At 49.4% G+C, this 26,164-nt stretch overlaps 1 protein-coding gene and 1 non-coding gene across 2 annotated transcripts; one reads left to right on the top strand and one right to left on the bottom strand.

The window, feature by feature from the left end:
* Positions 1-5,308: 5,308 nt before the first annotated feature.
* On the bottom strand, positions 5,309-9,001 carry oprd1b (opioid receptor, delta 1b). The gene is made up of 3 exons (XM_053888167.1): positions 8,614-9,001; positions 7,613-7,968; positions 5,309-7,452 (listed from the first exon to the last, which is right to left on the bottom strand). Exons 1-3 carry the CDS (start codon positions 8,856-8,858, stop codon positions 6,923-6,925), a joined length of 1,131 nt encoding a protein of 376 aa, XP_053744142.1. The 5' UTR covers positions 8,859-9,001; the 3' UTR covers positions 5,309-6,922.
* A 7,370-nt stretch (positions 9,002-16,371) lies between these two features.
* On the top strand, positions 16,372-16,454 carry LOC128746862 (U6atac minor spliceosomal RNA). Its single transcript, XR_008412604.1, has one exon. It is a non-coding gene; the product is annotated as a U6atac minor spliceosomal RNA (small nuclear RNA).
* Positions 16,455-26,164: the final 9,710 nt, after the last annotated feature.

Here is a 26,164-nt window from a genome sequence, read left to right as displayed (position 1 = left end):
GGAGCTGAGACAGGGCTCTCTGAGGTCTCTGCTGACAAGTCCTTGTTTGGCCTGTAATCTGTCACCTCATGAGAAGAAGCCCTCAACCTAACCATCCGAACCATGTGGCTCATCTGAACCACAACTCTGAAACCCTCAAGTTTTAATCCTCAAATTGAGGCTTATCCCGGTGGGTTCCAGCCAAATGTTCCCACAAAGTGGGATAAACAAGCCCACACACGCGTGCGCACAGGGCCTCAGTTACATGGAAGCGATGTGATTAATGTAAATCCAAGCCACTTTCGAGATGCAAATGAGCGTCAAGTGGACGCACCACAGCCGCCGGCGGTTGTCGAATCCTGCTGAGTCTAATAACCTCCATCGGACCAGGTAAGTGTTGAAGGACAACGTGAATCACCTCGGAGACGGTCGTGACAGGAAGCTGCTCACGGAAGCCTTTCAAATGCAAAGGACGATGTTTTCATCTGTTATGACGGCAACAATGGAGAGGTGCGCGCTAGTGTTGTGCTGCGGCGGCGGAGTTACGGCAGCGGCTGAGTCGGTCACGGCTGTGTTGCACCTGTCATGGCCGCAGTGGCTTATGAAAAGAATATTGATGGTCTCCGAGGCATGTGCGGCTGTTGCCCGTTACACCTGTTATGGTGAACCGCTGGAGGATCAATAATGCCGTGACACTCTTGAGCAAGGCTTGAGCACGCGCTCGCAGCGACAGTAGTTCAGTTCCAAACCTTTACGCTGAGCCCATCATCACCATTGTGCTGTTTTTGGGAGAAGAGAGTCAAGGCTGGCCGCCGTGCTGCAGGAAACCCTGAGGTTTCAGGGGGCCGCTTTACTTTGACGGCTGCCCCCACGATCATGGACTGACTGAGGTTCAGGTGGAGAGCTGAATGATCCCGGGGTTTGAAACCCTGAGTCAGCAGTGGAGTTGACTCAGTGGGTCTCAAGCTAGATCCCCACCCACACCTCTGATAGAGACTTGATGTGAGGCCATGGTCAGAGACTCCAGCTACATCTTAAGAGGAGTTTGGGCTGCGGTCAGCTCCTCGGTGAAGTCATTGAGTGTCGCAGAAACTGAGCTCCACATTTTGTCAGACAGGAAGTGGAGGCTGTGGATGGAAGTTATGTATCTGCTCTGCATGGTGGAGTTCTTCCCAGAGCTGAGCCTGTTTCCCAGCAACCAGGTCCAAACTCAGACAGTGACACTTGCAGCTGCTATCACGACTCACCCCTGAGGAGCGCTGCATGGATCTGTAGATGTATTATAGATATGAATATTAAATACATTTCTTTTGATTTTACATTTTTATGGCAATATTTTATACCTAGCTAATATTTATTTTTATCTAATAATATTTATTAAATTTATCATTCATTGTCTCATTAATGTTTCACCTTTGTAATAACACTCAAAAACTATCCTGATCAGCAGCACTTTTTAATCATTTTCAATAGAAGAGAAGAGAAAAACATACATATATATGGTGGTGGGACTTAATTTTTTATCAATTTTAATTTAATTTACTTTAATTTCATTCTACAGTTTGCTCTCCAGACTGCAGGGAACCTTTGTAAGTGCAGGTGTTCAAGGTCCTGATGCACAAGACACGTGGCAGCTAGGATGAACAACAACAACAAACATGGAGGAATCCCTGAACAAAAGAATCTGTTTGCTTTTGTTCAGGGATGTTTTTCACTACACAATGGCCAGAGTTTCCACTACTCTGAATGGACTTGAAATTCTTATAAAATTGAAATTCTTATACAAATATTTTCTAGACAGTAAAAGAGCTTTCGTTTAAATAAGGTCATATAAAAACTTGAATCACATCAAACTGATGCAAAATAAAGAATATTTAGCTGTTTTGTTGTTTAAATGGATGTGTGGCTCCATCATTAGATTCAGTAATACTAACCCTATATATATATATATTTTTTTTTTTTTTTTTTTTTTTTCTATAATTTTCAGTTGTTTCATTTGTTTTCACTCCTATATTCTGTGTATGTATTTTGTAATTCTAATGTTTAGAATCAGAATCAGCTTTACTGCTGTGGTCAGTGAGGATCCCACCAACTAGCAAAGTGCTTTGGAATAATGTGCAAACATGAACAAAAACATAAATAAGATAAAATAAATACAAACAAACAGTGATTAAACCACAGCCTTATTTTTCTCCCAGCGAGTCCCGTTGTTGTTTCACATTTCTCTCTGCAGATGAGTAAAAATGATATTGATTTCTCTGTGCATCTGGTTTGCGCCCCGTCGGCTCCTCGCGGTCTCGGCGGGAGCATGGAGCTGCGCACCCCAGAGTCGCTGTACTTTATTGAGCTCTAATGGCCGCCACAGCTGGGCTGCAAACATGTCTCCCTGCGGAATATGAATAGCACAATCTGGACCTCAGGATGAGACCTGGGACGGCTGCTGCCTCGGGGCTGTTTTGACGGAAGGAGTCATGTCGAAGGGAAGCTGGAAGTGTTGCCATGGCGAGGCCATGCTGGGGCTCCAACCAGAGGAAGCCTTGCTCTGGTGAATGGAACCACATGATCTGTGACTCTCATGGATGTCTCCTGCGACGCCGTCACCTTCTGTAAACTGGGGCAGAACAGGCGGCGTGGGGACCTCAGCTGGCTCTTTCCTCGCCAAGGCTTTCTGTCCGCCAGCTGTGTGAAGAGCACCTGAGGCGACTCTGAGTCCTGCTGCCATGTACCAGGTCACCCAGGGACTCCACACCTCGCGGTCATAGTAGTTGCAACAGCAGTGGAAGTAGTCCAAGCTGTCGTAGTAGTAGACACAGTTGTAGCCATAGAATCAGTACTTGGATTGCTTGTAGTAGTAATTGCAGTGGCAGTGGAAGTAGTTGTACAGTAGTATCATAGTTTTAATCTGCAGTGACACTGGTAGAAATATGAAGCGTCATGAAACAGTATACTAGAAGATATAAAAAAAACTACAGTAAAATCAAATATATGGGTTGAAAAACAAAACGCCAAAGAGTCAGCTGAGTAAAGTTGTGATGCTAGCATTAGCATTAGCATGGTGTCCGCCGTGAGTCCCAGAGCAGTCTGTCAGCAGAGGTGTCGGCGCCGCTGGTTAGTTCCGCCAATATCTCCTCACCTAACAAGAACCAGCCGGATGGAACTGAGAGCAGGAGAACTATTGGACGTGACCGGGGAATTATGGCGGCTGTGTGCGGGTGGCTGGACTGTTTCATCGTCTCTGCCTCGTGCTACAGAACCGGACTGCACCGAGTCAATACCGTCAGAAACAGTGCGGCCCGGTCCGGATCCAGATCGCAGCCTGAATTATTCATCCGGCTGCTTTGTCATTTGTCTTTTACAGAGTGAACATGGCGGCATGTATATTTCATCAGAGGAAATGTGGAGCCGCTGCCTGAGCTCATATGAAACATGAATCTATCGCACGTATAAATACAGCGGCTGGATGAGCGAGGGGGGCGGGAGGGGCGGGAGCCCACTGACAGATGTTTTCTCATCACAGCGGCAGACAGAAGATGAATGCTCTGCCCTTTAATTGGTGGTGGGAGTAAAAGGATGTGATTTACCTTGTAATTGGTTTTGTTCGCCTCTGGAAGCCGACGACGTCTCGCAGTCTTTCTGCTGCTTCTCCTGACACTCGCTCAATGTTGCATTAATGGGCAGCTCTTCTCCAGACGGATGGTTTCACTGAGCCCTCCGCTCCACATGCCCTGCGTAGACGAAGCTTTCTCGTCTGGGATGGGATCGTGGAGCGAGCTCTCGTGGGTCGCTCATGTCCCTGAAGCCTCAGCGCTCAGGTGGAGTCAGGGTCTGAGGTCCAGAGATCCCGCTGAGAGCTTCAGGTGAAAGGGCGGCAGACGGGAGATTCCAGCGTCCTCCATCCTGTCCCACCTGTGCAGGGCCTTTGAGTTTTTGTTTGTGTCCGTGGTGAAGAAAGAGCTGAGCCAGAAGCTGCCGCAGACCAGAGGACTTCAGTAGAGCATCAGATTGAGGAAGACAAATGACCGATTCATTCACTTGTTTATTCACGGCTAATACTCTGTTAGTATGGTGTTGTTTAGGGTGACATTCCGGTCACGATTATATATTGAAGTCTCCTCAGCCTTAAAAAGACACTAGTCCAGACCTGGGCAAAGTGCGGTCCAGGGGCCATATGCGGCCCTTGAGAGGTCAAAGTCTTCATTTTTCTGTCATTTGTTTAAATCTTGTTTCCATTTAACCAGTCATTTCGTTTTTTTCTTTTCAGTTCCTTTTCGTCATTTTAGTATTTTCCTCAAAATATATTTTGAAATAAATTGCCTTTGCCATTTCGTCCATAGTTTTATTATGATTTCAATTCTAATAAATGTCATGTAAAATTATTTTTATAGGTTTCATGCCATATTTACACTTCATGACATCCTTGCTTCCACTGAACCATTTATGGTTCATTTCGTCCTTGTTATTTAATGTTTTCCCATCACGTTTCGTGGTTATCGCCGCCTTTCTTTTGGCCCCTCACGACAGTTACAGTTTATAATGTGGCCCTTCAGGAAGTTTAACTGCCCCCCTTTGCACTAGTCAATACTTGAAAATAATGAATTACTGGCTAATAAGCTGTTAATACACGTAAGTAAATTGCGTATTTTGGTGGCTAGTTTTGTCTTCTGTCAGAGCTCTGTCATCCATCACCTGTCGCCCACTTATAGGCAGGAAAGAAAAGGGACACTGATGATGTAAAAGTGATGTGAAATACATGGAATTACTGCTCTTCTGATGCGCAGTCGTTCATTTTAGATGGAGCCTTAGTTATTCAGTGAGAGCGCCTGACTGAGGAACTGGGTGACAATACCTTACTTCACCAGCAGGGGCAGTAATAGTAAAAATATAAAATCGGACGTTTTTGAGCGAAAGAAAAAAAAAACAATGTACTGACACAGCTGAAAAACATTCAATCGTATAAAATAGTACCCTGGCAAAGTTTCAAAAGAGAAGAAAAAACAGAAATCTGCTAAAAAAAATTAATTTGCTGCATCAAAGTTAACGGTTAAAAACAGAAAAAAACGCTGAATGAGACAAGACGAGGGAGAAGGATGGAGTTCAGGAAAGGGCGACCCCTGGTGGGAGGTGTCTGCAAGAAGACCTGAGCGATGACGTCGAAGAAAGCTTGATCTGAGTGGGTCCTCAGGGATCTGCTCAACAGGTCCCCGGGCTCCAGCAGGGGCCGGGGCTCCACCTCCAACGGATCCGGTCCGGTGACAGAGGCAGGCACAAGACAAACCCCATTCCCATTTCCAGACATGAGAAAATGCCACCAAAAATGTTCAGTGCTCTTTTATTTTGTCAAACAAAAAACTCATGTACTCTCCGATCAAGCCTGTGGACCCCGACATCAGAGCTTCTTTATCCCGGGGCCATGACCTGCGCTCGCTCAACCAATAGAGACGCCCTTCATCACATCGGCGTCTCCTGTGAGGCCGCACTGGCATTTGAGGCACCACCACACCAACACACTGACACCAGTGAAGAAGCTACAGTCACATGTGAAGACCAAAGGTCTTCAAGCACTTGGAACAAGGTAATGCTGAGTAAGGCGTTAGGGTTCTGATTCCATCAGTGAGGTGGACACACACAGCAGCAGCAGCAGCAGCAGCTTCAGTTAAACTAGGAGGCAGCAGCGGACGACTTGCTAAGCTTCAGCTACAGTGCAGACTTAATATTTACTACCAAGTGAAGCGGGATTGTTGGACAACTAAGCAGCAGCAGCATCGTCCGTACGCTCTTTATTTACACGTGTCCTGTACAATATCAACATGAAGTCTTTGTTTACAACATGCACCGGCCACTTCAGCGACCATGGCGGTTCAGATCCGTGGGGAGGAGTGTGAAGCCACAGGGTTTGAAAGGGGCTGTGTGTCTACGTCGCGGGGGCAGCAGTCAAAGCAAAGACGCCCCACCAACCTTCCCTGGCTCCAGGTGTCCTGGGTCTGTCCCCTCCTGCCTAGAACACCTCACAATATCACTAGCTTCTCATGTTTGAACATTGTTTTCCAGGGGATCTCGCCTTCATCCTCTAGTTAAATGCTAGCATGACAGGAGCCACTCAGCTATGTTAAGCCTGACTTAACCTAAACTACAGCTGCGGTCACCAACTATACCTTGGATCCAGCCAGAGTCATGTCCCTTCCTCCGCGTTACAAGTCCCATCCTGGCGCGTCTTGTTGGGAGGTGGTCGGATCTCGCGGTACAGGCTAATCCACTCAAAAGATGCTGGTTTTAGCAAGCAACGCCTGATTTGAATTCACAGCCATCATGGATCAGCGCTGACAGCCCTTTGGAGAGTGATGGATTCAGCACGAGGAGGCTTCGCGTCTTCACGAAAAGCAGCCGCTGGAGTGGCGAAAGTGATGAGTCAGCGACAGTAAACGCCAGTCTGCTTGGGAGTCGGACCACACGCGCCTCGACCCTGCAGCGACCCTGTTTGGATTATGAGCGTGTGCAGGGAGGCCAGAGCTTCACTGGCTCCCAGAGTCATGTGGTTGGACGTGCAGAAGAGCTTCGTGATGGTGAGGAGCCAGGAAGAGGGGAAGATCTGAACCTTCCTGGCCGTCACCCTGACATTCATTAGCCGTGACGGATGACTAATGAAGGTCACGTGACAGAGCTCCTGGGTGGCGTTTGTCAGAGGATCAATATCTCGACAGTTAATCCGATCGATGGTGGTCCTGAAGACATGGTGAGACCTGTGTTTTCTAATGAGGCATGGAAGTCCCGGGAGCTGGCAGTCAGCACTGCTGGTCCAGGTGTGCGTTCACGTCATCATGGCAGTCTCAGCGCCGGGAGAGGGGGCGGAGCTTCAGCCTCACAGGCCGGTGGTAGTGGAGAACTGGGTGACTTCCGTTTGCAGGTCGTCCTGGACGCCTCTCCCCCGCAGCTGAGCCATGCCTAGTCATGCGGGAGGTCCCTCCGTGACTGCGGGCGCGCAGACGAACGCTGGCTCGCGGGCGCTGTTGCGCCCCCTGGAGAAGCTGTTCTGCTCCAGCCGGGTGCGGTAGGGAAGGCAGAAATCCCTCAGGCACCGCTTGAAGTTCTCGTCCAGGAAGGCGTAGAGCACAGGGTTGAGGCTGCTGTTGGTGTAGCCCAGCGCGATGCACAGGTGCCAGCAGGCCACCACCAGCAGGTTCTTGTGGTCGATGTCCACCATGGTCTTCACGATGATGAAAATGTGGATGGGCGTCCAGCAGATGATGAAGGCGGCCACCACCACCAGGACCATCCTGGTGATCCGCCTCATGTTCCTGTCCTTCTCCTTGGAGCCCGAGAGCAGCCGCACGTTCTTCAGACGCAGGATCATCAGCCCGTAGCAGATGGTGATGACCAGGACGGGAACCATGAAGGCGAAAATGAAGACGCAGATCTTCATCACCGTGTCCCAGTACCACTCGGGCTTGGGGAAGCTGAGAACACAAGCTGTGGTGCCTGTGGAGCGAGAGGCAATTAGAGTTAAATAGAGGGGGCAGGGGTTCGGGGGGGGGGGGTGTTCTCAGATGTGTTTTCTTTCAGCAGAGCCGCAGAAGCACAGGAGCTCCAGGAAGAGGAGGAATCGATGGCTGTTATTTAGCAGCTAAAGCATCCTCACCTTTGTCCGTCACCTTGGTAACAGCCATCACCATGACAGGGACGCCGACGGCCGACGACAGGATCCAGATGCACACGTTGATCAGCTTGGCTTTGGCCGGCGTGCGGAAGTCCAGCGCCCTGACCGGGTGGCAGACGGCGATGTAGCGGTCCACGCTCATCATGGTGAGCGTGAAGATGCTGGTGAACATGTTGTAGTAGTCGATGGCGATGACCACTTTGCACAGGAACTCGCCGAAGGGCCACGTGCTCATCAGGTACTTGGCGCTCTGGAAGGGCAGCGTGCTGGTGGCCAGGGCGTCGGCCAGCGCCAGGTTGAAGATGTAGATGTTGGTGGCCGTCTTCATCTTGGTGTACCTGGAGAGAGCCGACATACAGAGATGCATGACGTCAAACAAATGTGTCACAATCCATTCGTGAGAGAGCGCAGCGTTTACGTCTCAAAATAAACATTTCTAAAGAGGGAAACATCAAGATGTCAGTTGAACTGCACTGAAACAAAGCACAAAGGGGTGTATTTGTCATTTCAATTTGTCTCCCACACAGTTGGGAGAAGCTTTCAATATAAGATTAGCGATTCCATTTGTGACTATTTTCTCATCGTTTTGATATTGTAGTCATGAAATCAAAGACATTTCTTTCGTATTTCTTCCTCCCCACACAGCACCCGTTAGGAAGTTCCACTGGTCAAAGCTGGACCGGCTCGGACGGACCCAGTTAGTCTGCAACCCAGTCCGCCTGGAGACAGACTGCCTCACCGGCTCGAGCTCCAGTCCCTCACAGACACCGGTCGCTCCCGCGAGGTGATTGTGCTGAGCTGTTCCACGCGCTGACGACTTCTTCGGCGCAGTCACGCGCTCTTCTCTTTATTTTGGAGCGAGTTTATGCTATTTTACCGACCCTGACAGTGGCGCACCGGAGCCGCGAGCCCCTCTTTTTCGAGTCACTTTCTCGTCGGCACCTGCCGTGACGTCACGCCCCCCTGGTCCCCGCGCCGCTCACCTGACCACCCCGAACATGACCAGCACGTTGCCCAGGAGCCCCACCACGCAGATGAGGGAGTAGAGGGCGGTGATGCTGACGGCGATGACGAGGCGGGCCGCGTCCCTGCGCTCGGACCCGTCGCTCTGGTTCCGTCCGGGAGGCTCCAGCAGCAGGTCCTCGGAGAAGGTGGCGTTGAAGGGAGCCTGTGACGCGTGGTCCTGGTAGTCGGCGAGCGCGTCCGCGGGCAGAGTCGGGAACTCCATGCTGAAACTGAGAGCACAACAGGGCGAGAGCAGCGGCGCGCAGGTGGGACCCGAGCTCGGGAACTGGACCGCTATTTACTCCGGAGGAGCCCGAAGGATGTTCGCTCTCTGTCTCTCTCTGTGTGTCTCTCTCTCCCTCTCTCCCTCTGTCTCCCTCTCTCCCTCTCTCTGTCTCTCTCTCTCTCTCCCTGTCTCTCTCCCTCTGTCTCTCTCTCTCTCCCTCTCTCGCTCTCTCCCTCTTCCTCTCTCTCTCTCCCTCTCTCTCTGTCCCTCGCTCTCTCTCTGTCTTCTCTCTCTCCCGCTCCTTCCCTCTCTCTCTCACCCACCTCTCTATCTCTGAGCATGAAGCCGTATTTTTTCTGATCATCTGAAATGATCGTACAATGATCAACAGATGATAACATTTTACAAATATAAATCTCTGACTAATTTATGGGAAAAATATGTCTGTATTTGAGCCGAACTCGATCACGTGACCACACCATTTACGGCCACCTGTTGTCTTTTTTTCTCCGTGAACATCCGCGGAAAAAGTCGCGCGTCGAGGTGTCGTTGTTGTTGTTGTTGTTGTTGTTGTTTATAGCTTTAACTCACGATGGTGTGGCATGGAGCCCAGCAGCTGTCCGAACCCTGCCTGCGCAGCGCGTAAGCAAAGCTTGGCTACATGCTAAACAACAAACGCGTTTGTGCTTGTTGAAAACATGTTGTTCAAAACGTATTCACTAACTAATGTGAAAGGATATATTAAGATACAGATTCAGTGTAAGAAGCCGACTTGTACTTGACTTCTGAACATATAGAAATCAGGTCACCTACATTTATCTACGTATTTTTATGCATAGAAATATTACTATCAAACAAGTAAATATGTCACTGAATGCCTGGCCTATTGGAGTGAATTGGATTGAAAATACCATGACTTATTTATTCTAGATGTAACCATGTTGATTTATTGGATGGTGGTGCAGTTATTTATACATAAATCTGTCGTTTCTTTATATATTAATACTGACTTTTGAGCAGACATGGGAAAAGTCTGGTTTATTTTGGAGTTAATTCCCCATCGACAGTGAAATGAACAACAATTTATTTTTTTTATATATGTGGGAACAGCGGGAAGTGTCAAAGCTTTGCTTATTTGCTCACATTCATCCAGCGTTTGGGACGACTGAGATCGTAGATGGTGTCAATAGGAAGCCTGAACAATAAGCCGCATGCTGCTGATGTGCTGCTTAGATTTCCTTTCTTACCGTAAAGGATCTGAGCCTGGCTGTTACAATGGTTCAGGGAGTCATTTCGAAATGATCTACGATTTCAAAGGCATTTCTTTTCCCCTCCAGGTCTCTCAAGCTATTCCACAGCATCCATTCTGAGCGCGCTCCGTCTTCAGGACGTCACATGGCGCCAGGTAACAGATCATATTTACTGCTCTGCGTGATTTGCTCTCCAATGAAGCCTAATGCTAATGTTGTCAGAGAGAGACGCTTCCTGCCCACGTCCGATTCAAACCCGGGCCCAGGTTCTGGAGCCACCTTCCATCATGCATCCAAGTGAGGCGGCTGGCAGGTATTTGTTTTCTGTACTCAATTAGCCTTGACTCTCCCTCCAGTCAGATGTATTTTATTGGACTTTGAGCCCCATTACTGCTGAGCTCAGTCACTGCTTGTTTCAATGTGCCTGTACCGTGACGTTGCGCTTGATAACATTTTAAATGAATTTACGAGCATTTACAACGTCCTGCCATTCACTTTAAAAGGATTCTTTTTTATTGATCAGCTGTACTGTGAATTTCCATTAGTGCTGCGGCTGCTGGGTTTTAAGTTTGGAACCGAATCTCAACAGAAATGGCTGCAAACTGTTGTGTTGGGCTTTGAAACGTCCAATTCCATTTCAATTCGCCTTGCTCAAAATGTGCGGTGGTAGCAATGTGTCCTTTGATGTGTCCTCCTGCTCTAAAGTGGACTGCGCTGACAGAAAGTTGACGCCACCAGTGGTCGGCTAAGGAACTTGTTTGAGCGGAGAGCGGCATGAAACCGGGGAAAGAGTCTGTACTGGCGTGTCATTTCGGAATACTGACTTGTTCAGAGAAGGACTGAGCTGGAGTGGTGCATACACGGGTCAGATGTATTTGGTCGATGGCTCAGAAGGTTGGGGTTCAAAGGATTTGCAAGCTTTAGTCCGGTCTGAAACAGTAGCGGTGAGAATCCGAGCGGAGGTTCTGAATCATGCATGTGTTGTTTCACGGGAGTCACAGCCGCTCCACAATGTTTTTAATAGGCACCTTCAGTGGCAATTGGATGGACACGTTCTGCAAACTAATGGCAGCAGTTGTCAAACTCTGAATATCGAGGTGAGGGTTAATGTTCATTGAAATGTTTCAGCCCAGTCCATTTGAGCTCTAATCTGGAGTAATGGTGAGTGTGTGTCAGCCGGGATTGAGATGAGAATGTGGGTGAGAGTGAGAGTCTGGTGTGGTCTAATAAGATGCCCGTCTTCTGCTGTCACGCCCGAGGCGCTGCTCCTTCTTCCTCCGTCCTCCTCTCTGTGTCTGTGCGAGGGAAGCCCTCTGAAGACTGGCACCTGTCACCTCCATAAAATTACCTTTCCAAACCACAAGGGGGGCAGAGGCAAGTACCTGTGTGAAGCAGGACTGATAAAATATTGAAGATGGTTTTGGTGGCTCGTGCTGCAGCCCAGGCTCGGCATATAAAGAAGCATTTTTCATTGCCGCAGCTGCCTAAGGACTTTGATGAATATCTCTCATGTCGGCTCTCTGGACTGTTGAGGCGCGGCGGCCGCGCCGCCTCCTTCGTCTGAGAAGCCTTTTGGTTTCTGTCAAATCAATTCTGCACCCAACGGAGGAGAAAACAAGCAATTTTTGTATGTATTTTTTCCTCCCTTTGAAAGCGTGCTCCAGAAAGTTGGAGGCTTCTGACAGGCAGGCTGCTGGGGAACTCAATAGGTGAATGTTTTTTTGCTTGGATGTTCGAGGGAGCTGGGCTTAACAAGCTTCCCATGAAGTCCCTGTGGTGTCGATCGCTGCTGCAGCCTGTGGAGTGACCTTTACACAGGCTCCACAGAGGAGGGACAGTCAGGAGGACCTGCTGCACAATAAGCCGTCAGGCCATCTCACCTCACTGTTCCTGCTAAAATTAGACCAGGTGTCTGCAGGAGAGGCTCAGCAGTGATGGGAGGATTCGGACCTAAGAAAATGAGGGTTTGAATGGCAAAATGAGCGTACAAAATACACGTCATGGAATCATGATTTTGCAGTCCATTGGAAAACAATATAGTTTTGTCTTTATTTGACATGTTCTGTCACATGTTTGAATGAGCTGCTTCATTGAGACCCAAAACTACAGCTCAGGTCCTCCGAACCAGAGAGCTTTAATCTTCCGTGGGGTGACGCTGACGATAAGGAACCTGCAGTGAAACCGCAGCAGTAAATAAAGCAGCTGTGCTCATAAAACAGATCTCATCTGGCCAGTGGAAGTCTGCTCGCAGCAAAAGCAAAAGATAAAACAAATAAAAGATGATGGATACTGATTGAAACTCGGAGCTCCACGGCAGTGTTCAGAGCCAGCTGTCCACATCCATGGAAACACTGACCTGCACTTTTGATCCTCTCCACGGCAGAAGCCATGCTTGTTTTGCTGAAGAAGCAGAACGCAGGCGCTCCACTGAGACCTCCGGAAAATCACCTTCCTTCTTTGGAAAATTGCATCTGTCCTGGTAGTTTCACCGCAGCAGACACCTAAACCAATGAGAACACAGCGGCGGGGACCAGCACTCGGCAGTGACTCAGCTGCAGGAACTTTCTACTGTTCACTTAGAATCCAACTGTGTGACCCCAGTTCTGGACCCCGTGACCCTAACATGCTCCTCACAGTATTTACTGAGCAAAGAAATACATTTTACTGCGTGGCAAGGCTCAGTCTTGAGAGAACAGTTATATTGAACACATGGTGGAAGTCATGGCTTTGTAAAGAGAGTGAAGTGTTATGTGTACTTAGTTCTGGTGGTTATATTGAGCTCACCAGGAAACACTTGGACACGCTTGGAATTGTAAAGCATCATGACACTTTTCATACTTTCTAAACCTTGTTATAATTTTGTAGCTAAGTCCACCTGACCCGAGTCCAAGAGCGAGACTTTGAGGGCTTGAGACCAATGTAGGAGGCGAGACCCGAATCAAACTGAGGAAAGACCTAACTCAGTATCAGAATCAAATTTATTGCCATGGTCAGTGGGGAGCCCACTAACTAGGAAAGTGTTTTGGAATAACGTGCAAAAAAGTAAATAAAATAAAATAACAACAAGGCTGTTCACCAATTCAACAGTCTGACGGCCGAGGGGAAGAAGCTGTTCCTGTGACGGGAGGTTCTGGTCTGGATGGACCGTAGCCTCCTGCCAGAGGGAAGAGGAACAAACAGTCCATGTCCAGGGTGAGAAGGGTCGACTCTGATCCCACCTGCACGTCTCTGGGTCCTGGAGACATACAGGTCCTGAAGAGGTGGCAGGCTGCAACCGATCACCTTCTCAGACGGACGTACGCTGCGCTGCAGTCTGCTCTTGTCCCTGGAGGTGGCGCTGTTGTACCAGACAGTGATAGAGGAGGTGAGGATGGACTGGATGATGGCTGTGTAGAACTCCACCAGCAACTTCGTCGGCAGTCGTAGTTTCCGTAGCTCAGGAAGAACATTCTCTGCTGGACCTTCCTGATGAGGGACCTGATGGTTGGCTCCCATTTAAGGTCCTCAGTGATGGTGGTTCCTAGGAAGCAGAAGGAGTCTACAATAGGAATGGGTGAACCAGCCAACATGAGAGGGGACATAGAAACTGTGACTCTCCTGAAGTCTACGACCATCTCTACTGTCTTCTGGGCGTTGAGCTCCAGGTTGTTGTGGCTGCACCAGGACACCAGCCGCTCCACCTCCCTCCTGTAAGCCGACTCATCTCCATCTGAGATGAGCCCGATGATGGTGGTGTCATCCGCAAACTTGATCAGCTTCACGGACTGGTGGCTGGAGGTGCAGCAGTTAGTGTACAGGGAGAAGAGCCATGGAGAGAGAACACAGCCCTGAGGAGACCCGATGTTGAGGGTCCGAGTGTCGGAGACAGTCGTCCCCAGCCGCACACGCTGACTCCGGCTGGTCAGGAAGTCTGTCATCCATCTGCAGAGGGAGTCAGGCACGTCCAGCTGGCGAAGCTTGTCTTCAAGCAGAGCTGGAAGAACCGTGTTAAAGGCAGAGCTGAAGTCTACAAACAGGATCCTGGCATAGGTTCCTGGGCAGTCCAGATGCTCCAGAACGAAATGAAGGGCCTGGTTCACTGCGTCGTCCACAGATCTGTTGGCTCTGTAGGCAAACTGCAATGAGTCCAGGTGAGAAGCAGAAGGATTTCATGACCACAGACGTCAGTGCCACCGGTCTGTAGTCATTCAGTCCTGTGATCCTGGCCTTCTTGGGAACAGGAATGATAGTGGAGGACTTAAAGCAGGCAGGAACATGACAGGACACCAAGGAAGCATTGATACTGAACTACTAGTAGAACTAGTAGTTCAGAATAGAATTTATTGCCATGGTCAGTGGGGGTCCCACCAACTAGGAAAGTGCTTCGAAATAAAGTGCTGTTAATAAGTCAAATAAAATAAAAATATTTTTATAGTTGTTGATTCATTTGGAAAAAGTGACTGGCGTTTCTTCTGCTGTAAGAAGTGAATGTGTGTCTATGACTGACTGATTCAGTTCGGTCTATGACTCTGGCCCCTCTCCTCGGTCTCGGGCCCTCAAAGTCTGGCTCTTGGTCTCTGCCGGCTCTGGATTTGGCCTCGACTACAACACTGATAGTTACATCCTTCCACCTTCATGGCATTGTCCAGAAATCCTCATAAATACTTTAATGCACCATCGGCGAGACCTCCAGGTGAAGTGTGACCTAAGTTCTTCTAGTTTGTGCCAATAAACCATCACACCTCTGTGACTCTTACGAAGCAATTATGACAGTCATTTGCTGCAAAATGGCATGCAATTTTCAGTTGAACTTTTTGACTCTGACGCGCTAATGTTCGTGTGAAACTCGTGTGAAACTTATCATCGAAACCCAGGCCCGGTTATGGGAAGAGCGCTCACCTTTTTGGGTCTAATAGTTGGAACAGGTTGCAGCGGTCATAAGAGGAGAAAAGCATCTGCTGCAATCAAAGACTCTTCCAAAGAGGGGACAAATCGCGCTGCGTATCTCTTCATTTACACGTCAGAAATGAGGCTGTTTCCCGGGAAGATAAACTCAGTAGGTCCTATTCCTCGTCTCCACTATGACACACATTTCTCCAGAGTGCTAGTGCATGTGCAGCTGGGATGCTGATCCACCACCATCGCTGGCTTGTGTCGGCCAGTCGGTGGGTGTTGGAGCAGTGGATGAAGGCAGTGTGGGCGCACCGGTGACCAAGGTCACACGTGCGCCATCAACACCTCCCCAACTCTCAAGCACTGCCACAACAGTTCAAGTGGGAAGCCCCTCCCCCCCACAGCGTGGTGGATGGCGCAGCCTCTAACTTTAATAACAGCAGGATGAGAGACGGGAGTGTGATGCAAACGGCTGCTGTGAGAGCCATCTCGGCAAATGGAGGCGGCTGGAACGCTGGAGCGGCTGGAGCCGCTGACTGTGACGGGGTAGTGTCGGCCCACGATGAGGCGAGTCTCTGAAGCGGCTTTGGAAGCCTGCAAAATGAGCTCTGGAAGTACAGTAGCTCATGAACAGGGTTGGTTATGAGGAGCGCGGCCCTCTCCGGGGGAATCACTCTCAATTTGTCTCCAGCTGCCTCATGATTGCTCGCATCAGTCTTACGGAGCCCTGCGTCTTGACCTGCGACGCCACACCGGTGCAGCCGCGGAGAGACTTGCTGCTGCGCTTCCTCCTGGAGGAGATGAATGGATGGATGTGTAAGAAGCGAGTTATAGATTACAGACTGGATTCGGGTCAGTCGAATCCAGTCTGTAATCTATAAGACTGGATTCGACTGACCCGAACACAGGTTGTGTTTGAAACACAACCTGTATCGATCTTCTCTCCAAGATCGATAAAAATGGATATCCAATTCTCACCCTCCATTTTTAAGTCTCGCTTTGGTGACAGGCTGCTATGAGTTATGGATGTCTTTGCTAGATTTGTCCGTTCACTTCTCACTGTTGACTCTTGAGGGCCGTTTGTTCTTCTCACCATGACCTTTTAGCCTCTGAGTTTCTTAGAATGTAGGCTTGAGGTCTCGTGCTGTTGTCATTCGGAACCATTGGCTTTATTACATCACTGGCTCTGGATGTTGTTTTCACATCCTCAGACCAATGTTAGGAACTTGGCGTCCTGTGCTGGTCTGACAGTCGACTCTCGCGTGAGTCGCTGTGTTTGTGCGGTCCTCACAAGTAACCCTGTGAATCTCATCGTGTAGAAATGATTCAGACTGATAACTAACTTTTTTTCTTTTCTATGTTTTTTACATTTATTTCCGACTCCTTCAGTGTTGTAAGAAAGGAGCGCAGGTTAGCAGTCGTCTTGACGGAGATGGAACTGACCTCTGTGGCCTCTCTGGGCAGGTTTTTTCACAGTGGTGCCACCCTCCGCACTGTCTGCGTTGAGTTTTGTTTGTTTACTCCTGGCACTCCGGTTTCCTCCCACCATCCAAATCCGGCTAAAGTGTCTGTCTGTGTGTGTCCCTGTGGTGGATGTTCAGCTTGTTCCTCAAAATACTTTAATAGAAACGAGAAAAAAAAACAAAAAAAGGTATTAAAATACAATGTGTATGAAATGGAATAATATACAGTCATTTTCAAAGGTAATTTTTATGAAATAATGACACTTATTTAGTCTAAATTTTGTCCTTATTTCCTTCCCAGCGCCTCAGTGCAGAGTGTAGTTGCCCTCCCCCTGCTGGTTGGATGTCTGACTCACCACATCAGGACCATGGCGCAGTTGTGAGGTTCTTCACTCACAGCTGGAGGGCTTCTCAGTTTGCTGACTGGCCACCACGCGCTCCTCTGTACCCCCACACTCCTGTAACCTGCTCTCACTTCAGCTGGGAAGCATCTGTCCAGGTTCACTGGAGGCAGATGAACACAAGTGACAGTTTCAGAATAGCTCAGGTGGCGTATGGGAGAACAACCAAACCCTGTATCACCAGCTGGATCTCACCAGAAGTGCATGACCGGCTGCTCCTCAGTGACCCGCGGGGTTTCGCTCTGTCAGCGGAGCATGTTCGATTCTAAGAGCAGCGGGCACCTTCAGTCCTCACTGGTGTGCAGCCTGTGGGACTCCCCTGTGCGCTTGGACTAAGTTATATTTCGGACGTGTCCCATCAGATCGGTCCTCTGGAGGCTGCTGCAGGCACTTTCTGACATCACAAAGGCTCTGTACCCGGCGGCGGCTCCACACTTGCTCTGCACATCAGAACCAGTCAAACAATACAATATTTGATTCTGTGCTGTATATTCTCCGGAGCCCTCATCTCTTGAACGTGCCCCTCTAATCTGGCTCCACATCGCCGGCTGCGCTTCCTTTACGCCCAACTGTTAATGAGCTGCTCTCCGAGCAGAACCGGGCTCTTTATGAAGATGTGGGTTTGCGGCGCCCTTGGGTCTCCTCAAGCTGTAAAATAAATAGTATATGTGATGATGTTGTCTTAACTGTACAGTGCGCGTCTCTTTATAATCATGCTCATGTGAAAAGCAGATTTGGCTGAAATATTCATGAGCAGCGCTTTAGGAAACATATCGCCTTGTCTACTGAGTCTGGTGCTGTCTTTGAAGGCAGTGTTTTTCTGTGTGTTGATATGCCACGTGATCTTTCCTTATTGTATTGTATTGTAAACACTCTGCACTTCAGTTAGTGTGCCTCCATTTTCCCTCAGTTATTGAGTTGTTGTGCAAAACGTTTTTATATATATGTATATAAAACATACTTTATATATTAATATTCTATATCTGCAGCCAGAAGTCATGGAATACATGTGTGTGAATGAGAGGGAGCCAAGTAGACAGGTGACGTTACAGGATGTAGAGATAAAGAAGTACTGAAGTACTGAGGCTCCACTGTCCCGGGCGATGGAGAGTGTGAGAAAGAGGCGAAGAAGTGGGTGCAGGCAGGATGGAATGATTGGAGGAAAGTGTCAGGTGTGATGTGTGACAAAAAGGTGTAGTCGAGGATGGAAGGGAAAGGGTTCAAAAGGGTGGTGAGGCCAGTAATGTTGTATGGTTTGGAAACAGTGGCACTGAGGAGAAGACAGGAGGCAGAGCTGGAGGTAGCAGAGATGCAGATGCTGGGCTTCTCTCTGGGAGTGAGCAGAATGATGATAGGATCAGAGGGACAGCACATGTGCTCAGGTGTTTAGGAGACCAAGTCAGAGAGGCTGGATGGAGATGGTTTGGACATGTACAGAGGAGAGAGAGAGAGAGAGAGAGAGAGAGAGACATGCATTGGTAGATGAAGATGTTGAGATGTTGGGACTGCCAGGCAGAAGGTGGAGAGGAAGGCCACAGAGGTGATTGGTGGAGGTGGTGAAGGAGGACATGAGGTTTGTAGGTTTTTGGACTTAAAAAAAAAAAACTTTATCCACAAATGGGTTCCATATTCCCCTGGTAAAGTGACTAGTGCAATATTCAAAAATATCTACTGACATGTTCAGGGTGACCCTGTGGAAGCACCACAGAAACTCCAGCCTCAGTCTGGATTTGATGTTCTGAGTCCAGCGAGTGTCCATCTTGCAGCAGTCAGATACACCGCCATCTCTGCCTCGTCCGCGCTTCCCTTTTCCTATCTTGGTGTTGCTTTCTTGGATCTCAGGGCTCAGATGGAGATCAGGTCAAGGGTCTTGTGGGCTTGACTTTTCCTTCTGTCCAATAGAAGATGCGGATTCTCTTGCCAGTCTTTCAAAACTGGAGAACATTCGTATGATAGTTTCACCACTTGATGTTATCAACTGTAGCCATTAGTGCTGCAATACTCTTTAGCTGACTGCAGTGTTTGCTGATCCTGTCTGATGGAGACATGGCCCACATGCTCTGGCGTCTGTGACACTTGACGCTCGGCGTGTGGCAGCTCCTCTGACTGGAGTCCTCTGCAGCCGCCGCCTTTACACAGGGCTAATAATTCCCGCGACTGATGGACTCTCTCTGCGCAGAGGAGCACTGGTCAGAAATAGAGGCTCATTTTATGAGTAGGGGCTTTATGTGTTGCTTTAATTGCCATTGCTAAATTAGCTCTGTTGTAGCTGCAGCAAATAAGGCGATTCAGCTCAAGTGCTGGTATGTGTTGTACGCCCTGAACGCTGCGGTGGATCTATCACCTCGCAGCAGGCCGCTGAGAGAGTCCACATCATTTCAGAGGAGGTGGTCTGATGTTTATTCCCTCACAGGAACCAAACCTCCCAGCTTCCGTTCCTGCCGAGGCAGGAGTCATGGACTGTTTGTGTTCTCCTGTTTGTTGCGCAGCTTAGGCACCAAGAGAACAGCTCATCACTTTGCATGAGTGTGATCTGCCTGATGGAGGGATCATTGTCCTCCCATCCATCTAATGAGCCGCTCATTTTTTGATTCTGGTGGCGAGTGACGGGCTGCGGGACAGCGGTCCCCTAACAGAGCCGCCCCACATCTATCATTTATTCATGTTCCCCATGAATGCAGAAGGAGTGTTTATGTGGGATCGATATTTCTCCGGGAGGTTTGCTCTGAACTGGATGAGGAGTAAAAGCTCCATGGAAAGCGTGTGATTACAGGGAAAATGGAGGCGGCTGAGCGAGCGAGCGGCTGCTCTGCTGCGAGAAAACCTCTTTCATTTGGACCCGGTGATTCAGAGGTAATTGAGTCAAATTCCAGCTCTTTTGTGGCGAATGAAAAGTGCGAGTCGGCCGGACCGGCGTGGCTCAAGTGTCCGTGGCTCACCAAGATTGACAATAACACGGCCTTCCTGCTTTATCTTGTGCCTGGTGAGAAAAGCAATTTCACGGCGGCGCTGTCTTCTCTGCCGTCACGTGATGCTGCCTCCCAGTCGCCCCTCTGAAGCCCCGAAAGAAGAAGTGCCGTGGAACATAACAGCCCTTGCTGTGCGTTGCAAATCTGTCATTGCAGTTCTGTACTCCAGCACGCCGGCGCTTGCTTTGAATTATGGTTATTAATTAGAAATATTCCTGCGTGATAGTTATTGGCTGTAATAAGGGATGATTCATTTGCATGAGCAAAAGTCGCAGAGTAGCCGTATCATCTTCAGTTTCCTCACCACTCACTTCTGGATCAGCTGCGTCCACAGTCCTGCGCCCAGATCTTAGTTCTCCTGGTGTTTACCGACGTTTTATTGATCGTTGGAGCCAAAAATGTCTGATTTTGCAGCAGATTTTTTTTTAAATTGCTGTGAAAGTTGCCATCATTCATGGTTCTGGAACAACATGATGGTAAATAAGGAGCTTTGCACATGAGCTTGTAAAACACTAGTGTCAATGTTCAGCCTAAAAAAAGCTCCAGGCTGATGTGATATGAACAAAATAGGATTTATGTGATAAATGTCAAGTGTAAAGTGACAAAAAAAGTCCCTAGAAATAAGTATCTTTTTCACGATGATGTTCCGTGAGTTGACAGCGTGTAATGAGCCCATGGATGGGCGGAGTCTGAGAGGTAAAGGTGCAGAGTGTGTGTGTGTGACTGGAGGTGTTCAGCCAGTTTAAACAGTAGCTGCTGATCTGTTCCACAGGGTTGTGATGTAGAGTGTCAGAAGCAGCCTGGAGAGAGAGACCTCAACCAGTGGACCTGAGTTTCTTTGTCTCATCAATAAAACATCTGAAGAACATGACACACTGATCTGGATCTGAAGTCAAACTGAAACCTGACCTTTGACCCATGCTGCCTCCTGTAGTCCGACAGCCTGGAGACGTCTGTGAAGGTTGGTGATCCTAAATCTAAGGGCACCATTAAGAACAAGTGGGATCTCAACCTTTGTCGTTGGAAAGGAAGAGAGCTTCAGTCCTGTTAAAGCATCTGGACACTGAAACGTCTCCTTGCCTGAGAGGGTTGTCGGATCACAGAGCTGTCCTCTGTCTGAGACAATAGATCCGTCTAACACAGACCCTACGAGCCACACTTTATGGGCCCCAGCAGCGTCTGGCCTCACCTCACTTTGTCTCTTGCAGGGCAATATTTTTTCTCTCAGCCGAGCGGGTTCTTTCTGAAAGAGCCAATCCCAAGAACCGTCCTATATACACACACACACACACATCTAGGATTACAGAACTGGATCCTGCTGCTGCGTGTTTTCCCCAAACCATCCCGTTCATGCTCAATAGGAGACTGCAACCTCTGCAGGCTGTGCAGGAAGTGAGATCTGTGGAGCTCCCAGGAGCAGGTCGGCAGTACCACAGAACCGTGTTATCGTGCTTGCTTTTGGTTGAAGGGCTTAGAGCTGTTCGGTTGCTGAGCGTCGATATATGCACATTTTGACCCTCTCTAGTTACAGTATGTTTAATTTCCTTCCGTATCAGCTGGATGTCCAGGGAGCCAGTGTTCACGCTGCCTGCCAGGTTTGTCTTAGCAGGAGTCCGACGAGCCAGTGTTCAGCATCCGTGTTGTTCTCTAACAAGGCAAGAAGTACGACAACAATTTTACAATTCCTGCTGTTTGTATTTGGACTGATGCTCAGAGTCCCAGACGTTTGTGTCACCCATATAACTAACACACGTATAGTTCACGGAACCGGTCTGGACTGAAGACCACTTTGTTGTGGTCTCGGATTCTCTCACCAAGTCCCAGGCCGACGTAGTGGTCTGGAGGCCTTCACCATACTGGATGGCTGTCGACTCGAGTCAATTGACCCGACTCAGTTACATTGACCTATGTCATACTTGCTGTGTAGTACAGTCTGGTGGTTTGTGCGTTAGCATCAAGCATTGTTTAGAAAAGCCTGTTGTGGCTGTGGAGCTGGCTGTGTTGAGTGAGGCGTGTCCAGGTGTCTCCTGAGGTGGTGCCAGCTCTGTGGGCTTCATGGAAGTGAAGGGAGTTATCCAAGCGACGACTGTGAAGCTGAGCAGGCCTCCTTGGTCTGGGTCAGAGGAGCAAGCGTCCCCGCTGGACGGCCTGGTGTCCCAGGGCTCTGGGTGGCCTCGGGTGCTGTGTCAATTTTCAAACGTGCAGCCATGAAATGGAGGCTCTTTAATGAGTCTGTAAGCTCTTGAATTGTCAGCGCGACGGAGCCGTTACCGCGATGGAAGGTTGCGGCGCCGCAGCCTCCTCCGAGGACCCCACACTCCTCCTCTTCCTGCTCATGTTTTCCCTTCCAAGGCAGCAACAATGAGGAGTGGCTGCCATCGTTCAGCCAAATGAGTGTCAGCATTAGAGCCCTGTCTTCACCACGGAGCGAGGGCCGCTCCGGTGGCTGGCCTGCACTCATGCTGTGACGGCGGAGCCACTGAACCCTGCCGGAGCCGACGGCAGCTCATAAATAATTCCTGGTGAAAACTCTCCACAGATCTTTATTGGAATCTTAATCATCCTAAACAGAGTGCTGAGAGGACGCGGCAGCTGCGATCGACAGATATTTAGACACACACACACACCCTCCCCTTCTGAGCATTCACAGCAGCAATAACCGCCAGAGTTGTGCAGCTCCAACAATTAGTTACGCAACAGTGCTTCGTCTGGGTCCAGGACTTGATTAGATTCCTGATCTTCTCACAGAGGAGGCTCCCCAGCTGAAGTTCAGACCCGACAGGAGACGGCAGGGGCTTGGCTTGCTGAGGCAGCCATGCTTTGTGCTTCAGTGTTGGAGGAGAGCCGTGCAGTTCCAGTATCAGCATAGACCTGCTCCTGAGCTCCTGCAGTTCTGGTGGTGTGGGGAGCTGGGGTGCAGGTGGGTTGTTGGTGGCAGAATGATGAGAATGTTCTGTGAGTGTGATGGCAGAGCCATTGGGCTGGAGCAGCTCTGTGTAGAACCAGGGGAAAGAGTTGGGCTGGAGTTGAGTGACAGCTCCTGCTGGAAGTCAACTTCTCAGACGTCGCCGAATGTTTCATGCATCATCTTCTTCGTCTGTGCACTTCGGAAGACGAGACCATTGTCGGAGTCCAGGAGTCCCGAGCCTCGCTCGGACCACTGTTTTCTACAGCACAGCTGCTCCCGAACATTGTTACGGGCACTTGCTTGTCCCTCATTCTGTTGAATTTGAATTCAGTTGTGACCTGAATGGCACGTATCAGTATGTTTGAGTGTTGGATCTGCTTGTTTCTGAGAAATGAACAGCAGAAGTTCAGCCTCCTGTATTTATTCATCTGCTCACAGCAACTCTGGGTTTGGGGCGACCCTGGGGTCTACTATGACTTCTGGTTTCCTCCCACTGACTGACCTGTGACCTGTCCCCCGACTTTGGTCCTGAGTGGCTCCCACAACTCTGGAGCCCAAAGAGCATCGCATGTTTCAGCTGAGCTCAATTTTGACCCAATTCTTGACCCTGTTTGCCACTTTTCAGGCAGATTTTTCATTTTGCGCCGTGAAGCCCTAAACCTTATCCTGCGACGGATTTGTCGACTTGAGCCAACTGGGTTTCCCTGCTCACTCTGGAGGATTAGCTTATGGTCCAAATGAATTGGAAAAAGTCTGCTTTAGATATTGGCTCAGCTCTGTGAATTGTCCCAGCGATAAATAAAACATTGTTTGCTCTTAGCTGTAAAAGAATTCCATCTTCTCTGCATAGAGATCCAATGAAGGCGTCTCGTAAGTCACCGTTCCTTCAGCTGTCATGTGTGGAGGTGTCGCTCGTCCTTGACCCGGGCGCTGGTAAAGTGATGTCTTGTCATGCTGTACGCGGCGCGACTGCTGAGGAAGGCGGCTATAAATAATGTCCCCGTTGTGACAGAAATGACATGCAGAGCAGAGCTGCGGCTGATACAGCCGGCCACCATCAATCTGCCGCGACAGCAAGTCGCTGGCTGTGTTGTACTGCGCGTCTGTGCGTGAGCGAGATAAAGTGGCGGGCCGGACTTCGCCGCTCTCATATGAGGCATCGATTCACGGCGCTGCTCCGTCGAGGAGCTGCAGAAGTGAAGAGCGCAGAAAAATAAACAGCCTCATTCATCAGGTCAGGGGTGAGAGCTCGAACCTGGCCGCCGGCGCACGGGTCCAGCTTCAGGGTCGTGCACGGCTTGTTTCCGATTCAGGACGGGAAGTTTCTGCCAAATCATCAGTTTTGTATTCCTCTATTTGTGGATCAAAAAGAGTCAGGTTGATTTGGTCTGTGTGACGGTGGTGAAGTGTGTTGGTGACCCAACTGTGGTGCAGAACACTGGAGGTCAGATGTTACACGCAGATGATGAAACTCACGTGTAGGAAGGAGTCTGCAGCTTTGTGCTGCTGTGTGGCCACAGGTCCAACTCTTGACCTCAGATGTCACTTTGATGGGAGTGTGTGTGGCCTTGTTTATACTGCCTCGTGGGGACCGATCAGCCGAAGATGTCCCTGATGTCCCTTTTCTTTTAGCTGCGTTCTTCGCTGAAGGTTTGTTATCTCATGTCCAACTGATACCTGGCACCACCACACATGATCAAAGTGTGTGTATGCTGACATGACATCGCCGTCTGTTTGCACAACAACCAGTGAAATACAATCCCAGCCTGCACGCAGCTCTTCACAGTAACTTCATCATGAATCTACTGGTGGTTTATGAGAGGAGACAGAGACGTCTTTTTCTCATTCTAGTTTTGTAGTGTAAAGATAAAGCTTTAACATGGATTTGCTCGTATTGCATCACAACTCTTTTGAGTCTGTCCGACATGGTAAACAAGGTTTGAAGTGACACGCTACGTTAGCCATCAGCACTGTTAGCACAGCAGCGCAGAGGGTGTTTGGCGTGGCGGGTCCGACAGGATCAATCCGTCGCTCTGCGGTGGCGGCGTGTCGTTGTGTTAGAGGCGCATTGGGTTTAAATAAAGTGGCGTTTTGACCGGCTTGTTTCCTCCGACAGCGCAGAGAGACAGGGCGACAGCAATCTATAGCTCATAGAAGGAGACAGAGACGGTCCATGCGTCTCCTCACTTTGGCGTCCACAGGCTGCTGGAGCGGCCTCAGCTGTGGAGCTGTGGAGCCAGATGTGGAACTTTCCAACCGCTGTCTCCCCGAGCCGCGAGCCTGACAGCATGGACAGCAGCCTGAGCCAAACTAGACGAGATGCTTCGAGCCGCGCATCGATCGGCGGCTGATGAACAGAGGGTCCAATGAGGAGGGATCAAGAGAAAGTGCTGAACAACTGACTGAGAGAAGCACATAAAAGATGTTTGGTGATTAGAGCCGCTCGCAGTGATTTGTCTTCATTAAGCAGAAGGTGGGAGGATTCCCCTGGGTGGGGGGTGGGGGTAGGGGGGTCGAGCGGATGGACGCGGCTCTTCAGCCTGAGGGAGAAAACAAGCTGTGATGGGCAGGTGAGAAACCCGGGGACGTAATGAGGTGGTGACATGTGAACAAGAAGGTCAGGACACCAGTCGGACCTGGGGTCGGCGTGAGGGAGAAGACTTTGTCCTCATGGAAGTTCACTGCAGCGTTATATTAATTGAATAGGGGGGAATGGGATTAAAATGATGAGATGGAAGAGAAAAGCTTTTTGAGCTCAGAGATTTAAAGCTGATCTCACTGGAAATAAAGCCGGTTGTCAGGGAAACTGTGGTGCCATCAAATTCCTGTTACACAAGAGTAGAGAGCGCCAACCCCACCAGCGAACACGAGGCCTCACCTGCACCTGTTGCTGCCACCCACTGAGGTCACATGACAAAACGGACGAGCCGACTAAAGGAAGTGATGTCGCGAGGGGCGCAGCTGAGGACCGGCCTGGGATCCTGCCATCCCAGCGCTGACCTGTAGGTGGCCCAGGAAGAAGAGCGCATCCCAACATTCAGATGTAAACATGGCTGCGTTTGATTTTATTTGATTTGATTTTATTTTATTTCCAAGTCAAACCCTCTGTTGTCCCCTGACGTGTTGACAGTTGGGTTAGCAGCTCCGTGTCCAGTCCTCCGTGCGGTTTGTGTTTCACACTTCCTTCCTGTCGGCAAGCCTCATCAATGACCTTCACATGGAGGTTGTTCACACCGGCGGGTGTTGTTGTGCTAATTGGTGGCCAATTAAAGTTTCTCTCTGAAGGAGGAGACGGTTTCTCCTTCTCTCTCACGCTCTGTAGTCCAGTAGAAAGAAGGCCTCCTCTCTGGCAGATGCCGCTGATGTTGACGTAGTTTGCTTGTTTTCTGAAGAGCACAACTTGTTAAACTGGTCACCGTCGGGTTCATCACCTTGGGGAC

Source organism: Synchiropus splendidus, chromosome 15 (assembly GCF_027744825.2).
Source record: "Synchiropus splendidus isolate RoL2022-P1 chromosome 15, RoL_Sspl_1.0, whole genome shotgun sequence".
NCBI classification, from domain to species: Eukaryota; Metazoa; Chordata; class Actinopteri; order Syngnathiformes; family Callionymidae; genus Synchiropus; species Synchiropus splendidus.
This window is presented reverse-complemented; position numbering and strand designations above follow the sequence as displayed.

Excerpts from the sequence above, each read along its gene's own strand:
- oprd1b (XM_053888167.1), bottom strand. The coding sequence starts at position 8,858 with ATGGAGTTCCCGACTCTGCCCGCGGACGCGCTCGCCGACTACCAGGAC. Across the intron at positions 7,969-8,613 it reads GTCATGTTCGGGGTGGTCAG|GTACACCAAGATGAAGACGG; the intron begins GTGAGCGGCGCG and ends GGCTCTCTCCAG. Across the intron at positions 7,453-7,612 it reads TACCAAGGTGACGGACAAAG|GCACCACAGCTTGTGTTCTC; the intron begins GTGAGGATGCTT and ends CTCGCTCCACAG.